The sequence below is a fragment of the Vigna angularis genome, chromosome 5 (genome assembly GCF_016808095.1).
Source record: "Vigna angularis cultivar LongXiaoDou No.4 chromosome 5, ASM1680809v1, whole genome shotgun sequence".
NCBI classification, from domain to species: Eukaryota; Viridiplantae; Streptophyta; class Magnoliopsida; order Fabales; family Fabaceae; genus Vigna; species Vigna angularis.
In genome coordinates, this window is record NC_068974.1 from 3,495,917 (window position 1) to 3,513,400 (window position 17,484).

General features: G+C 34.3%; 3 protein-coding genes across 3 annotated transcripts; 2 read left to right on the top strand and 1 right to left on the bottom strand.

The window, feature by feature from the left end:
* The first annotated feature begins 6,160 nt into the window (after positions 1-6,160).
* LOC108324837 (early nodulin-75) lies at positions 6,161-6,562 on the top strand. Its single transcript, XM_017557763.1, has one exon. It carries the CDS (start codon positions 6,161-6,163, stop codon positions 6,560-6,562), a length of 402 nt encoding a protein of 133 aa, XP_017413252.1.
* Positions 6,563-14,534: 7,972 nt separating this feature from the next.
* On the top strand, positions 14,535-14,999 carry LOC108324838 (uncharacterized). The gene has a single exon (XM_017557764.1). The coding sequence runs from the start codon at positions 14,535-14,537 to the stop codon at positions 14,997-14,999; it is 465 nt and encodes a 154-aa protein (XP_017413253.1).
* A 1,070-nt stretch (positions 15,000-16,069) lies between these two features.
* Positions 16,070-17,247, bottom strand: LOC108325348 (protein RNA-directed DNA methylation 3-like). The gene is made up of 4 exons (XM_052877921.1): positions 17,148-17,247; positions 16,777-16,935; positions 16,598-16,681; positions 16,070-16,207 (listed from the first exon to the last, which is right to left on the bottom strand). Exons 1-4 carry the CDS (start codon positions 17,196-17,198, stop codon positions 16,160-16,162), a joined length of 342 nt encoding a protein of 113 aa, XP_052733881.1. The 5' UTR covers positions 17,199-17,247; the 3' UTR covers positions 16,070-16,159.
* Positions 17,248-17,484: the final 237 nt, after the last annotated feature.

Consider the following 17,484-nt stretch of genomic DNA (forward strand, 5'->3'; position numbering starts at 1 on the left):
GTAGACAGGGGTCTGCATTTTGTTACTCTAAAATATAAAAAAAAATGAAAATTAGAGAGACAAGGGAGATAAAAGACGTTTTCTAGAAGAAAAAAGGAAGAACTACAGAAATCCTTAGTGTGAGGGGGGGTTTGTGGTGTTTTTGAAGTTAATTAGATAAAACTTTAGTATTGACCAAGGTACGGGCAAGCTTACCATTGTTTGTTGTATGATATGCATTCTCGATTTACTTGCATGAAAATACTTGTTTGATATGTATTATATGATTATGATTGTGATTATTTTTATTGTTGGGCAAGGGTTTGTGTGTGCATGAGAATAGATTTTTGGTAATATTTGTAATGGGTTTTACCAATGAATGTATTATGCATGTTTTGTTGAGTTATCCTAGTAGAGGGTTTTATCCTAACAGAGAACAAATGTTTGATTCTTGAGGGTTTCCATGCAAATATATGTTGTAAGTGTTGGGTTATTGGACTCCCTTCCTATGTGAAGAATAGGCCAAATAATGTGGACCATTATGTCTCACTTTATTTTAGTGGACATGAGTCATATTAGTAGGGCACATTAAAGTCATTTGAAAAGAGGGAAAAGCCAAGTGAGAGAGAAGGAAGAGAAGAAGTCATTCCCGCATAACAGAAAACCTGCATTGGTGTTTTCGTCGTTTTGATGTCATTTATTGTTGGATCAGGCTGATATTTGGATAGTGGGCTCCAAACGTATGATGGTTCATTTTGACTGTTCGGATCGTCAATCGGATGTCTGGTTTGGGCGAAACCAGTCTCGCATGAGCAGTTCTATTTTGGAGAATTTTGGTCTTCTTTGTTCTTATTTGTAAACATTTATGCTTAGTTAGTTTAGCTGATTCAAAACCCCATTTGTTTTTTTATCGGAGACTCTTTTGCACCCTATTGTTGATCAAAGTGAATTTCTCTTTGGTCTAGATGACTCGTGGATTTTTACCCTTGCATTGAGGGGTTTTTCACGTTAAAAATTGTTGGTGTCTCTTTGTGTTTTGGATTATATTTTTGGTCTATTTGTTTGGTGCTCCTCATAGATTCTCACAAGAAGGGGGATTGAATTTCCGTTATGTTATTACTCTTTATTAAGTTGTTGTTACTTTTAGCCTTTTTTCCTAATCAGTAAGGGTTTGGTAATAATCATATGCAGTATAATTGGGGGTATAACATGTTAATGCTTGGATCTAGATGATTCAAGTGATGTATTATATATGTTTGAGTATGTTTACATGGGTATGTGATGCTTGAATGCATGGATGATGTGCCAAGTATGTTTCCACATGATCTAGGGTTGATGTATGTATTTTTGAATTCTTGAATCATGTCCAGGATGTTTTTCGGTTCGACAATAATCGATCATCATTAGTTATAATCGATTATCTACGCGTTGGTTCTGAGTGTGGTTTCGGGAATAATCGATTATCTAGGATGTTAATCGATTATCCCTTTCAACATGATGTTTCTAGGTAAATTTCGCTGAGATAATCGATTATCTTAAGTGATAATCGATTATCATAGTGCATTTTGGTGAAAAATGGTGAATTTGTTGAAGAATGGACATGGACCAAGCCTAAGGAGCTGTGGAATATGATGATAATTAGAGATTGAGGTTAGTGGTTATATTTAGGGTCAGTTTCACTTTTGGTTGAGAGTGGAGCATGAATGAGTGTTGGGTTGTATCTAAGTATGTGATTGATGAGCATGAGAGTAGAGGATAAGTCTACTTGTTGTACCTCATAATCCTGATTTTATCTGCGGATATGCACTTCCTTTTTTTCCTTATGTGCATTAGAAGGGTTTTTTGGGTGTTGAGCTTTCCTTGTGTGAGGGTAAAGTTGTGTTTCTTATCCTTGTGTGGCAGGACTACATGTTCCTTATGTAGGTAGTTAACATAGGTTCTAATGGGTAGATAGACTAAGGGTCTAAGTGTGAGATGTTGGAGATGACATCAATAGTTAAAAATCGAGGATCGAGTAATTCATTATGTTTGAAATGCTTATGTTAGAAGATTAGGATAATTATTATTATTACTTGCGTGTATGGATGTTTGATTATGGTTGATATAATCAAAAGGTATGTATCTTGTGTGTTTGATTATAGTTGATATAATTAGAACGTATGTATCTTGTTGTGTGTTTGATTATGGTTGATATAACAATATGTATGTATCTTGTTGTTATGATTGTTTTATCGGTAGCTTACCCTATACATGTTTGTGTTTGTGTGTTTGGGAATGAAATTATCGGTGATGATCGTATATTGTGTTATATGTAAGTAGATGATATTGTAGATGTCTTAGAGGCATGATAGATTTGTGAGATGACAGGGGAAAGATTTTTGTTTCTTTAAAAAGTTCTTTTGGTATAAACATTTAAAACAAAGTAATTGTAGTTGTTTTATTTCCTTAGTCATTTTAATTACTTTTGGAATAATGTAATTGGTCAAGACTTTTGAAACTATTATGGTTTGAATGAACTATGCATGTTGAAAGGTTAAGATTTTTGAAAAATACGTTTTCACGTTATGATAAAGTTTTGAAATTCACTGGCTTTTCTTAAACCGTGACATCCTATAAATCAGGGTGTATCATTTACCAAATAAGTTTATTCAAACAAACTAGCTTTTGAAATAACTTGTAATTTAAAGTTATTTTCTTATATTTAAATTTAAAATTAGTTTTAAAAATAAAATTCTCTTTTTAATTTCTATACTTAAGAGCATAATTTTTTTCAAAAATCCTTATAAGGCAGGCTCACTCAATTCAACAAGAATTTTGATTGGACAATTATGTCGTTATGTTTAACTCAATTCGAGTTGAACCTAAACTATTTGGACTTGATCTAATACTTATCAAGTTGAATTGATTTTGTCTCTTCCCAATTTACCTTAATATAAGTTTGTCTTGGTTTTGTTTAATATAGCTTATTAGGTTCGACCTAGATTCAAACTGACTTAGTTGTGAACTTGAGTCGACTTTATGTGACTTTAACCTAACCCAACTCACATTATGTGCATTGGGTTGACTCAATCTAAACTTGGACTTGAGTTGACTTCATCCACTTGACTTGGGATGTTTTCATTTCAAATTGACATGGACCTTTGTCTATTTTATCTTAAGTGGACTTAGGATGACTTAGCCCAACCTGAGTGTGAGCTTACTCCTGTTGACATGGACTTATGCTGACTAAAACCAATATGAATCTCTCTGAACACAACTTGAGCATACTTAAGCTGACTTAGGCTAATGTGAATTTGTTTAAACATAACCAAATTTGTCTACTTTGCTCAATTTAAGAGATACCTTACTCAAACTAGTATAGATTAGTCCAAATTCTAACTTGACTCACTTGGAACTGAGCTAAGTGTAGAAATTGATATCGCGCAACGGAACATTTAAAGAGCGTAAAAACGGACACAAACCAAGAGGGGAAGGGTGAATTGGTTCTTTTAAAATTTTGGTTTTCTTTTAGAACATTCTTCAAACAATCTCTAACAAGGTAATGTAGAGACAAAGAAAATCACACATATGACTTTTATACTAGTTCAAATCAAAAGATTATACATCTAGTTGTTAATCACTTTAGAAAGAGTGATTAAATTTTCACTATAAGTTAAATGATTACAAGAAGATTAACCATTACACAATAAAGAATACATTTTCCTTCGACATACGAGGGAATGAACAACAACTTAGTCAACTTCCAGAAAACCGCTTGCACCTTTAGACACACTAAAACCAAACTTCTCCTTCCTAAGACTTGATTAAGCTAAGACTTAAACTCAAGAACTTCCTTAGAACCAATAATGTGCTCTCAGTAGTTTAGGTAACCTTAGAAAGGTTTAGGAGACTTCTATTTATAGGCCAAGGGTCAGAAAATGAAAAGACAGCTCCCAACTGTCAAAGATAATCGATTATGAAAAGTGATAATCGTTTATTTTAGGCATTTATGGGTTTTGGAACACATTATAATCAATTATCCTTTACGATAATCGATTATTGTCAAACCTTGTATAATTTAAAACTTGTGGAGATAATCGATTATTCCCTATGATAATTGATTAATGTCGAGACGAAGCCTTTTTCTACTTTTGCTTATGATAATTGATTATCCCCTAAAATAATCGATTATTGTCGTAAGAAATCAATAAAAAAGAGTAAGTTATAAGACTTCTAAGTGCTTACAAATGAAAGATAACTTTAATACAAATAATTTCCACAAAGAATGCTTTTAACAATTAATGTATTTGTTTCTTCAAGTCTTCAAGTGCATCATCATCAAAATTATTTCAAAGTATCAATATTTCTCATTGATAACACTCAGTTGGTTTGAAATAACTTTGACTTTATAACCCGATTTAATTTGACTATGAACCAAACATAAGTCTAATCTAACTTTACTTGACTTTGGCATCATCGACCTACTTGACTAGTCTTAAGATTGGCCTGAACTTCCATAAATTGGACCCAATTTGATATAGTCCTAAGTTACTAAGTTTGAAACTTAAGACTTGATATTTTACTGATTTCCATTCAAAATTAAATGGGCTTAACTTAAAATTTGAAAAATATAAATATGAATTTGAGATAGTAAAATAAATTTAAAGTAGTATGAATTAAAATAATTATAAATTGAATTTGATGATTTGTTATTTTTGTCCACCCTTAATTACCATATAAAATATTAAAGAGCTAACGGTAGCAATGCTTCGCGGGAGTTCACGGGGAAACAGAAGTAAAATTGTGGTTTCTCCGTGGATAATTTAAAATATTATAGTAAATAAAGGCATAAGAATTCTAACGTGAAAGAAATAAAGTAAAGATATTATTAAAAATTAAAAAGTTGTTGAAGCCAATCGTACACGTAAAGAGGTAATCTAGGATTCAATTCCAAATGCTTTGTTAAAGAAGAAGACAAATTTTCTTTTATCTAGATTGATGTAATAATTTATAACTTTTTTCTCACTTTTTATATAAATTTCATTACACTCAATTTTTTCCTTTACATTCATAAAAATATTCTCATATTCATACTTTTCATTCATAGTCACCCTTATTTTTTTCATCTACATATAAACATTTTTTTCTCATGTTGTTCATCAATATTCTTCTCCTCATCTCTTTCCTTCATACTTATCTCCTTCACATTTATTTTCTTTATTTACACTTGTTTTCTTAGTTTATTATTATCATTTATTTAATTTAATTTTTTTATTTATATTATTTCAACATGGAAGAACAATATAATTTTCTTTTAAGTTACTATCATTAGGGTTGGTGAGGACGATGTAAATTAAACTAGTATTAAAATTATAAAAATAATTCAGTGTTAGGTAGTCATGCTAAATTGTTTTAATTAAAAAAATAATTTAAAAAATAGTGATGTGAATTACTATCCATCTAGTATCGACTTTCAAAAGTCTACACTAACAAACTATGCTATGAGATTATAGAGCTCCATGCAAGTGCGACACAAAATTAATGTTAATAACTATTTTGGATAGACTTTTGTATTGATGCTAAATATCCATTTTCTCATTCTAACTCTCTTTTCGAATTTTAATATTCCGAATTTAAATCTATTAGTATTGTTAAGCATGTAAACTATTCTGAAATTCAATAACTTTATCGTAATTTTATGTTAAAAATATGTCTTACGGTTAGTGTAGAAATTAAATATTCTATGATCATACATTTTGACAATGATTTATATAATAAAAATTATTTCTAATTTATACAGTTTATAAAAATTCAAAAATCAAATACATACTGGCGAGATGAAACAAGCTCATGACAGTATTTTCTAACACATCTTCATGAATGGAAAAGATGTGTTATACTTTTGAGACTTTTTACTTACGCAAACAAACATCTTTATTTATTTCTCTGTCTTTCTTTATATTTTTGAATTTCTACTGATCTTTCATGGGCTCCATAAACATGAGAAAATGCATAAAGTTATAAGGCACTATGTAAAAGTGCTTGACACAAATATTTGTGCAATAATGTGGTGGGATTAAGCTTACGTAGGAGGCAACAGTGTTTGATGACACTGAATAATGGAATATAGCTATTATAAAAGCCCACTTGCTATGCCCTAGTTTCTTCACCACTATCCACATTCCTCAGAACTTCATTAAAAATGTCTCCCAAACACATGCTAGTCTTTCTGCTACCATTTCTTTTGGTTGCAAGCTCCCTATCCATACTCCCATCCTCTTCACCAGCAAACAATGATGCTAAACCACAACCACATACTCCCAAACCACCACATCATAATAAACCATCACCACATATTGAAAACGGCCATCCCAAACCACCACATCATGGTAAACCACCACCAGACATGGAAGATGCATCACATAAAGGTAAACCACCACATATACCACCACGTCATGGTAAGCCACCGCCTATTGGAACCACAAAGGAGTTGCCACCGAAGGAGCAACAAAGCACAAAAAATCCACATCCCAGGCCTGGACATGGTGGTCATAACGTGGAATCAACCAACTTTCGACCAATTGATCCACCAGGTTCCGATTAGCCAAAAGTTTCAAATTGCATCAAAGCTTTAAGGATGCTCTACAATAATAGCAATTTGAAACCTAAATTGGCTAGAGTTTGCTACTTTAATGTATAAGTATTAGTGTCGATGCTATAAGCATGTGTCATCAAATAAAAATTGGGAGTTTGTACTGATGTAATATAACCATGTGAGATATGACTCTCCCAAGCGTGCTTTTAAAATTTTCAGCTTGTGTATACAAGTAAAGCTTGATGGATGCACCGTGTTTGCGTCTGTTTTGTTTAAAATCAGTTTGGTGTTATATTTCCAAAACAAAACTAGTTATTCAACACACAACACTAGTAAAAAATCGCTCGTAAATTACGCTTCGATTTCAGAGAAACTGAAACGTATCAAAATGTGGTGGCAGTTTTGTTATTTTCACCAAACAATAAGTGTAAATTGGATAGTTTTATACTGAAGAGACTTAAAGAAATACTATATTCTCATTGTTTCTTCATTTTCCCATACGCGCAATTCAATAACCTCTCTAAATATGTATCAACTTTGAGTTTTAGTACCATTTTCCTGAAATTTTCCTTTGTAAACTTGAATAATCTTATCAAGTAGTTTGTGCAAAGTCCATTAAAATTATCCATTTTAATAAATAGTAGTATTTTTTAGTAGTAATAAATTTATTTATGAATGAAAAATATAACTAATAAGTTTAATACAAAATAAAATGTGATAAGTAAAAAAATGTTTACAGTAACTCAAATGGTAAACACTTCGTAACACTTGAGACATGGGTTCAAACATAGTAAAATACATTTCTCCAAAAAAATATACTTTTATAAAATAAATAAATAAGAAAATTGGAAATAAGAAGTGGACAAGAGACTTTCGGTGGTGATTGAACGAGGAAGAAGACAAAATAGCTTTAGGTGAATAAAATTCTTAATAAAAAAATCAAATAGGACCAAAATTTTGGCCTATAAATACCAAGCAAGGAAAAGGGGGATTTTGCACCAAGAAGTAGAGAGAAATCATAAGAAAGAAAGGATTTTAGTGTGCAGATTCTGGAAGTTTTCCAGGAACAACTTCTGATTAAGAATTCTGATTGAAAATATGTGTGAATACTGTTAATGAAAAACATATGTGCTTGTTGTATATCTATCTATATTGAATTTTTGTGTTAATATTATATGTTGTTGTTTGAATATGTAAATAAGAAATTTGTTAAGAACTAGTTGAGGAACACTTTGGCTAGGAAAGACTTGGTACTTAAGATGTCCATTGTGACACACCTCTTTTTCTTGGAAGTCTACTCGATGAGTTTTCAACTTAATTCTTATTGAATAGATTATATACTGTTAAGTTATTTCGTAATATATTTAATTAATATTAAATCTGTGATAAATGTATTTTATTATGTTGAATTTGAATTTATGCATTTGAACATGATATGAGTATTATGGAGAGATTTTATAGTAGCATGATATGAGTCTCGTGGAGAGATTCTGTAATGACATGGTATTAGTGTACATATTGATGTTGAGGGTCCTGTTGTTGGAGGTTATCTTGATACTCTAATAATCATCCGGTCTCAAGTAGAGAAGGATGAATTATGTGGTGAGAGGGGCAGGAAGTCCTAGTCTATGTGCCGGTTTTGGACATAGTGTTGATGACTAACCTTGTGGATGGTATGAAGTATTTTGGAAGTGTATTTGTAAGAAGTAGAGGTCAGCACAAGTGCATAATCTCCCGTGACCGCTCATCAACGTATCATCCAGATAAGTGTCTATTGGTGAATGTAGTATGATGGGATGAGTGTCTATTGGTGTGATTGTTGTATGATGGGATGAGGGTGTCTGACATGATTATTATATGAAGTTTGTTAAGTGTATCAATGTAATTATGCATGTTTTATAAATGATTTGTTGCATGTTAGTTCACCCCTACTTGTTTGTGTTTGTGTCAATGAAGAAAGAAATAGAAGTATAAATGATTTGTTGCATGTTAGTTCACCCTTACTTGTTTGTGTTTGTGCCAATGAAGAAAGAAATAGAAGAGTAAATTAGAAGAGTTCAAGTTATATTTAATAATGTGAAGTTGAAATATTATATTTATAATATCTATTAAATGTTGTGTGGGAGAATTTGGGATGTTGCAGTTTCTCTATGAATTACAATCCCTCTAATTGTTCATGTATCTAAAAATTGTTGTTGTGTATGGGTGTTCATATACACTCATATCCATATGTCATTCCATTAGTAAGATATGGTCCGCGTTGGGTTAAGCCCTCACAGATTTACTTTTGGTACCACTCCAAAATACCTCTTACTATGAGATGTATCTTATGTGTATATAAACTCATGTGTATTTCATATTTTATGCGATGTGAGATTTTGTTTGTACCTAACATTTATAATACATAAGTGATGTGTAAACTTCACCATAAAAACCAATTTGTAAGGTTGAGTTAGACTTAAAATCCACCTTCTTAATATAACTTCTTAATATAACTTCTTAATATAAGATATATAATTATTAAGAAAAGACATGGAAAAGAGAATAACTCAAGACAAAATTTCCTGTATATCCTTTTAAGAGGGACAGAGTTTAATCTATTATAAAATTATAATTTATATATAAATGAAAAAGCTGAGTTTTCCAGATTTCTTCTGAGTAAGTTTCCTTGACATTTGATTTTTCTTTTTATGCTAGGACTTTGATCATGCAGTGTCTGCTTTACCTTTCTGTCGCGAGAAATCGCAAGAATTTGGATAAATATTTTCTCACATTATTTTTAACTTCAAAACCTCAAAATCTTAAAGATCAGTACTGCATTCTTGTTTGTATAGTTTTTCTCTTTGGTATTTTTTCCCCTTTTCATGGGTGTATTAAACTAAACCATTCAAATGAGATGATTTTTCAGCATGATTTTTCATACAGTGAATTATCTACCACAACCTTTGTAAGACCTGTATAAATAAAATGATTTCTTACCTTAAGTATTTTATTTTGTAGTATTATATAATAAATTGTGATGAAAAATAATGTTGAGAAATATTTAAGGAAGGGAAGAAAATTAAATTATTATTGGTTTCATAGTAAATTTCGAAAAAAGATTGAAAGAGTGTTTAAGTATAATTGTTTGCGCTATTATAGTAGCACATGGAGCTTGGTCTAATGGTTGATGTGAGTGTGCATGGAGGATGTGTGTTTTTGGTCTCAAGTTCAAACCCTCCTATGACCAAAAAGGGTCCTAGCTTTTTTTAATTTTCATCTTGGCATTCCCAAAGCCTTATAGGAAGAGGGAACTTTTATTCCCACTAATCCCTCATTCAAGTGAAATGTTGCATGAGTGCTTGAATCATTGCTTTCTTTTTTTTTTCCACTTTGCTTGGGTGGGCACATATTGTTTTCCACTTGTTTGGGTGGGTACATGTTTTCTAGACTTAGGAGGCTTGAAAGTGACCTTGAGGGAGGTTAAAGCTTCGAGAGTGGAAAAGAGATTTTGGAGAGCAATCAAGTTGGGAGAGAAAGGAAGAGCCACCCTAGCCTTGGAGTTTTTGGACATCATTTGTAGGAGACCAAGAGGAGTGGAAGCTTGTTGTCTAGTGAGGAAAGGAAACCTAAGAGCCTTTGGAAGCTAGCTTGTAATTGAGGTAAGGGGTTTAACTTGGGATATAACATAGTGTATGATGGGAAGAAAGTAACAATATAATGTTGTTGCATGCTTTCTTCGTTGTGTGTTGGGATTAAAGTTAACATGTTGAGGTATGTACTTTTCTTTTTGGTTGTAAGTTTTATGAGTCTTTTGGTATAACACGAAGAAGCTAAAAATGAACTTTTGTGAATTTGTCCAGATTTATTTAAGACCCTTCCCGAAGCCCAAAATAGTCGTATGAGTAGTCAAATTAAAGATATTTGAGTCTAGTTTCCAAAACTTCAAGAATCAACTCAATTGGAGTTCGGTAGAGAGAGTAATGAGTAAAATAGTCATCAAAGGACAAAGCAAAGCAGACCAGAGCGTGGTTAAACTTCCAATTTTAATAATTTTACTGCAGCAAGCCCTATGGTCCAAAAATTACGAGTTTTGTGTCCAAAGAAAGATATTTGAGTCTAGTTTCAAAAAAAGTAATAATCAACTCAATTGGAGTTTGGTAGAGATAGTAATAAGTAAAATGGTCATCAAAGGTCAAAATTAAGCATATCAGAGTGTGATTAAATTTTCAATTTTATTAATTTTACTGAAACTAGTCATGCTATCCAAAAATTACGAGTTTGGTGTCCAAAGAAAGATGTGTGAGTCTAGTTTCCAGCAAAGCAATAATAAACTCAATTGGAGTTTGGTAGAGGGAGTAATGAACAAAACAATCAACAAAGGTCAAAGCTGGGAATACCAGAGCATGATTAAATTTCCGATTTTAATAATTTTACTGCAGCTAGCCCTGTAGTCCAAAAATTACGAGTTTTGTGTCCAAAGAAAGATATTTGAGTCTAGTTTCCAACAAAGCAATAATCAACTCAATTAGAGTTTGGTAGAGAGAGTAATGAGTAAAATGGTCATCAAAGGTCAAAGGTGAGCCTACCAGAGCGTGCTTAAATTTTCAATTTTATTAATTTTACTGCAGCTAGCCCTGCTACCCAAATATTACGAGTTTGGTGTCCAAAGAAAGATGTGTGAGTCTAGTTTCCAGCAAAGCAATAATAAACTCAATTGGAGTTTGGTAGAGAGAGTAATGAACAAAACAATCAAGAAAGATCAAAGTTGAGAATACCAAAGCATGATTAAATTTCTGATTTTAATAATTTTACTGCAGCTAGCCTTGTTGTCCAAAAATTTTGAGTTTAGTGTCCAAAGAAATATTTTTGAGTCTAGTTTCCAATAAAAAAGAAATCAACTCATTTGGAGTTATGTACAAAGATTTATGAGTAAAATAATAAGCAAAAGTCAGTGTTGACAGCATTCAATTTTACTCGTTGGGAGCACTTATCTACCCTCTTTAACCAAGAGTGTGGGTAAGAGGGTATTGAGAATTCTCTTCCATTGTTGGAAGAGGAAAGAAGGGAGTGTGTTTAGAGAAAAAGGGGTGTATCGGAATTAGGTATTTTTGGGAATTTAGTAAAAAGTGGGGGTGCACTAGAAATATTGTTGGGAATTAGTAATTTCAGATGGGTGCGGTGTCAGACCACGTAAATACGCACCCAAAACCCCTCCTGTCAGCTCATTTAAAACGCACCCAAAAACCATCTGCGCGGACGCCAGGTGTCAAGAAACGAGGATCAGAAATCAGATAGTGGGATGCAGGTATCAGCAGAAGAGCGGACGCTCGTTTTGATGTGGGAAGAAAATGATTTTTCTGAAAACTTCCGTCCTACTCTCTTCTGCATGCAACCTTCTTCCCAAAACTCTGAACTTCCCATTTCTCCTCCTTCTCACTGGAAAATCTATCTTCTCTCTAAGAAAACTCACCCTTTCTCTTCTCCGATCATCATTCAGGCACCGTAGGAGCATTTCTGGCGTCCCAAGCTTCTACTTAAGCCGAACAGTTCTGGATTCTGAAACTGGTAAGTTTCTCGTCCCTAGCTGTTCGTTCGTATGAACATGCAAACCAAGCTCTGGTTGCATGCGGTCACCTTGTCTGAACCAATCTTGGTTTTCTGTAACTTGTTTTAGTTTGAAGAGTTTGGTTGAGTGTTGAGGGTAGAAGAAATCTTATTTCCGCAAACTGAGTTTTAGTCTGAAGGACGTACGTTCACACTAGAGGTAAGGTAAGCTTATCTAATTTAATTGTATGTTGTGTGTATGTTCGTTGATAATGAATGCATGTTGCTGAATGGTTGAATGTATGTATCAAATATGAATATTGATATGGTGGTTGATGTGGAATCTGAATTTGTGGTATGATACAAATTGTATGAAGTAAGCAAACTGATTATGATTTGAATTGTATAAAGTTAGGGAACTTTGTATTGAGAAATGAATTGAAAATAAAAGAAATTTGAATATGTATTCCCCATGATAGTGTACGTTCGTCATTGAACGGTCCTTGACCGTTCGGTGGTTCTGTTAAATTGTTTGAAATGGAATTCTTTCAACTAGGAAGAATTCTAGTTGAGGACGAGCGTCTTTTTGTAATAGTGTTATGTTTGAGCGTTCGGCCAAACTTAGATGTACCTGAGTGTTATGTGAGGAATTGAAAATCTTGTAAATATATAGTGGTATAGTTAGTTATTCTTCAACCTGGTTTCCAACGTGTCTTATCATATTTATTACTCTTAATGTTTCTATTATAAGTTTAAATCAGTGATAGGTCTCAACCCAAGCTCTTGTAATGAGTGGCGCTCGGTCTTATACTGAACGCTCGTACTCGTTTCAATTTATCAAACTTGATGAAACGACGTTTGTCCAAATTCAGTAAAAATTCCTTTTACCGTGTTCGGTCATTGACTGGCATTAGGTCTCTATAATTGAATTATTCTAGGTATGGTTCTTTAACGTATTGATGTGTCTACATCCATTGGATCCGGCCTAGAGCCTCCGTACTTAGTTTATTCTTTGAGTATTGGTCTGAACTCACGAGAGTCAGTTCATTCAACTGATTTACGTGGTAAATAACGTTCGTCATATATGGTATATTATGGTACTCGATTTATTCTTAAATCTAAAAGTAACTCTCTCGGTCTTATTCTATTCTAGAACGGGAGATTTATCGGTTTCGTTCCTATCGTTCGTCCTCGTTATGAAGAGGGCTGAACGTTCGGTATTTTATGTTCTTAGAAATGATGATGAAAATGACACTAAAGTGAAAGATTATAAAGGATGAAGAGTATAGGAGATAAATTAAAGGTTGTGAATTTGGAACGAGCGTTTCGGGGAGGAACGACTCTTGGATGACTATTGGAATTGGTAAAGTAAGAATGTGGAAATGCTTAGCTGGCAGTTCATCTTGATGTTCCGTGAGTACTCGTCCTCACGTAGAGGAGGGTAGTTCATGTGTGGGAACGGCAGGAGGTCCTAGTCCTTAGGGATACTTTGGACGGAACGGACTAACCTCGGGTGGCAGCTGATGAGAGAATTCCAGTTACTACATCACCCGGGTGCACGAACGTCGTAGCTACACAGAATTCATACAGTCCGGACAGTCAATCTAGTAGTAGGCCTTGATTGAATCGTATATTGGAATGTATTTGATGTGTTTGAGTATGAGAAATGTATGTTATTACTTGAATTAAATTACGTAAGCTTACCCTGTGTTTATTGTGTTGTCTCGTCCTTGTATGTCCGTCTTGTTATTGCAATGATCATCCGTGTAGATGTGAGCAGATGGAGACGCGCTGTTGGAGGATGCGCTGGAAGAAGAGAATTTGATAGAAGTGGAAGTGAAGGCCGAGCCATAGGAGCGTTCGGCTAGTTTATAGTAGTTTAGTTGTGAGGTGATCGTTCGGTCACCTCCTCTCTTTTGTTTCTATGTGACCGTTCGGTATTTGACTTTTGTAAACCGTTCGGTCATGTTTCTTTTTATATGGTGCAGATTAGGTTGTAACTTATGTAAGGTCGTTCGACCGTAACCGTACGTTCTTTTAAATGTTAAGACTGAACTGATTTATTATTAATTGTAATCAATTCTATTATATGGTTTTATTACTGTATTTTTGGGATGTTACATTAGTGGTATCAGAGCAGTTTTGTTCTTTTAAGGACACTGTAGGTTATGAGTGCACTATGTTTTTGTTGTGTACTCGACGTTCGTTTAATGAGTATTTTGAACTCTTTGAACTTAACTAACGTTCGTTTTCTCTGCTTCTCAGAGAACTAATGGCACCAAGACCTCCTCCTCCTCCACCTGTCGATCGCGACGTATCGGATAACACGAGGTTATTGGAATCGGTGATAGAAGCGCTCCAACAGCAGAACGCTGCCTTGGTGCAGTAGAATACTACCGCATTACAGAGTTTGGAGGCCGCACGCGCCAACTCTGAAGCGACCCAGAGACAGCTGATGGAAATCATCGCGACTACAAGGAACACATCTAGAGCGTCTACCTCCAACGCTACTCACCAGGCCGATTGGAGTTTAGAGAATTTCCTCCAGCATCACCCTGCAAAATTCAGTGGGAAGTGCCTTCCTGACGAGGCCGATCAGTGGCTGCGAGACATGGAGCGGATCTACAATGCCAAGAGGTGCCTTGATGATAATAGACTCGCATTCACTGAGTATCTACTGACTGGTGAGGCCAGTCATTGGTGGGCGAGTATGAAGATGATATTGACGGACGCTCAAAGTCCCATCTCGTGGGATGTTTTCAGGACCAGGTTTTATGAAGAATATTTCCTGGATAGCGTTCGTTTCGCTAAGGAGGTAGAGTTTCTCCAATTGGTGCAACGGGGTATGTCGGTTTCTGAGTACACCAACAAGTTCAAGCATCTGGTTCGTTTCAATACCATGGCGACCAACGAAGAGTGACAGTGTCGAAAATTTGAGAATGGGCTGAGGAGTGATTTGAAGTTACTAATATCCAGCCTGTGCATTAGGTCGTTTCCTGCAATGGTTGAGAGGGCCAAAGTGATGGAAAAGAATGTGGCCGAAGTGGAGCAGCAGAAGAAGTAGCAACAAGCGGCTAGGGGACCGATTTTGTCAAAAACCAATCTGAATCGGAGTAGGTGCTCAGTGGGTGCGCCTAACCGAAGTTTTTACTCGTAATTCCTTGAGGAGTCGGGGAGATAGGTCTGAAGTTGCGATAGAAGACGGCTCGAATCGCCCTGTTTTGCGAAACAGGTTTGGTATGACAAAATTCAAGGAAACAACATAAGCTTGAGTAAACGATTGAGTCATGAGTTTAATACTGTGATGTATTATAATATTGTGACTTGATAGTCTGAGTAGTGATGATCTGAGTTATTAATATTGTGACTTTGATAGTCTGAGTGGTGATGATCTGAGTTATGAGTTGAATATTGCGTTGTAATGTAAGGTTGTAACTAGGAAAATCTAAGTTGTGATATTTTGATAATGAAATTATATGCTATGTTAGGTTCTTCGTTACTCATGCTGAAATGTTGTGGTTGTGGTTTCCACCTACGATGATCGTACTTGTACAGAGTAGCACAACGAGAGTTATAGGAAATACTATGGAGGACTTATCATATTTAAAAGTAATTTTATCACTACAAAAAAGAAGGGCATTACCGAAGGCCAAAAGCCCTCGGAAACAGCCCAAAACCGTCGGTAAAAGGTAATTACCGAAGGCTTATCGACGGCCAAAGAGCCCTCGGTAAATCCCTTGTCGCTAACATTTACCGAGGGCTTTTGCCCTTCGGTAATTACCGAGGGCCAAAAGCCTTCAGTAATTACCGAGGGCGAATTTTCTGCTATCTAGTAACCAATTATGGTGCAGATCCTAAAACAGCAAATCCTAATTTACATATGTTTTCACTAAAGAAAAAAACTCAACTATTCACGAAAGAAAAGATAGCTACAATATAAATCAAAAGGAATATAGATCAAGAACTACTCCTAAGCCTAATACTGGAAAGTACAATAAAGTGGAAATTAAAGGAACAAAAACAAACTTATCCAGATGCATAACAAAAACAAACTTATCCAGATGCATAACAAAAACAAACTTATCTAGGGGCTGGTACAACAACCTTTTGGCGACTATAACCTCCACCCTGTACATGAGAGAAGAGATGCATCAACAATCTGCTCACTCTGTGGCTCTGTTTGGGTTACAAGTAAATTAAAGAGGAAAAAAAATAGGAAAAATAGAAATAAATAAAATAGAAGAATATTTTGTTTGAACAGATAGAAATAAGGTAAAAGTAAAAATAATTCTTGTTTGAATGAATGTAAGTGTAAGGAAAAGATAAATAAATATGTTTAATTAAAAATTAAGTTTAAATAAAAAGTAATACTTTAACATTAGTTCTTGAGACAATAAATACATTACCAGCAGATATATCATATATACAGCAACTAAAACAAAACAAGCATAATCAAAGTTAATTAATTAATTGCCTAAAAAAATGGGTAGCAAATCAAGTGGACACAGGTCTCCTTACAAATTTGGCAGCCAAAGCTTGCAGATCAATTCTTGGAATGAGCTTAACTGTAACCTTTTTCCTGGTATTATTTACAGCCACCACCTACAAAAACCATAATTAATAGAAGGAACGATGCATTCCACAAGTTGAATAGCAAAAATAAAACAAAAAACATTATTTTTGCAATCATGCAGTACCTGTGCTAAATCCCCTTTGTAATTACCACCTTTTATTCGAGCCCACATACCCTCAGAAATTTCAGGGGTTCTATTTCTAACAGAAAAAAGATGATAGACCTCACTATTTGGTACTAGAGCTACTCGAGTAACATAGATTCCGGGAATCCCTTGACATGCCTGAAACCATAAATTAATAACAAATGTGAATAGAATCAGCCCATGGTAGAAATGTTTCACCTGAAAACTAGCAATATAGTGCTAGACAAAATTTCAGCCACATTAGTCAGCAAATTCCTACTCAAAGAATAAAAAACCTGCCGAGACCGCAATTTAAAACCATGCCAAGCAATAAAATTAAACCAAACAAAAATACCAAGTACTGAGATCACCTCATTTATATCACACTGCCTTTCAGCCTCAATGTATACAAAACCTTTCATATGATCTACGGCAAAAGCAGATTTTATCTTCAAGACAGTACCCAAAGACCCATATACATGTAAAATCAACACTTAAACAAAGCACTTCATCCAAAATTAAGAAAAAAAAACAAGACCCAGTGGCGATTTGCAATGCAACTTGTTTCATTTTCTTGGCCATAATACAATTTTATACCGTAGTTTTCCCACTTGAAGAACCACTCCAATTAAACCCAAAACAGAAATATACCTTTTACCTACTTCTCCTACCTAAAGTTTCCATATACACATACTAACATGCAGCACT

Excerpts from the sequence above, each read along its gene's own strand:
- LOC108324838 (XM_017557764.1), top strand. The coding sequence starts at position 14,535 with ATGGAAATCATCGCGACTACAAGGAACACATCTAGAGCGTCTACCTCC.
- LOC108324837 (XM_017557763.1), top strand. The coding sequence starts at position 6,161 with ATGTCTCCCAAACACATGCTAGTCTTTCTGCTACCATTTCTTTTGGTT.
- LOC108325348 (XM_052877921.1), bottom strand. The coding sequence starts at position 17,198 with ATGAAAGGTTTTGTATACATTGAGGCTGAAAGGCAGTGTGATATAAAT. Across the intron at positions 16,936-17,147 it reads GGCAGTGTGATATAAATGAG|GCATGTCAAGGGATTCCCGG; the intron begins GTGATCTCAGTA and ends TTATGGTTTCAG. Across the intron at positions 16,682-16,776 it reads ACAAAGGGGATTTAGCACAG|GTGGTGGCTGTAAATAATAC; the intron begins GTACTGCATGAT and ends TGGTTTTTGTAG.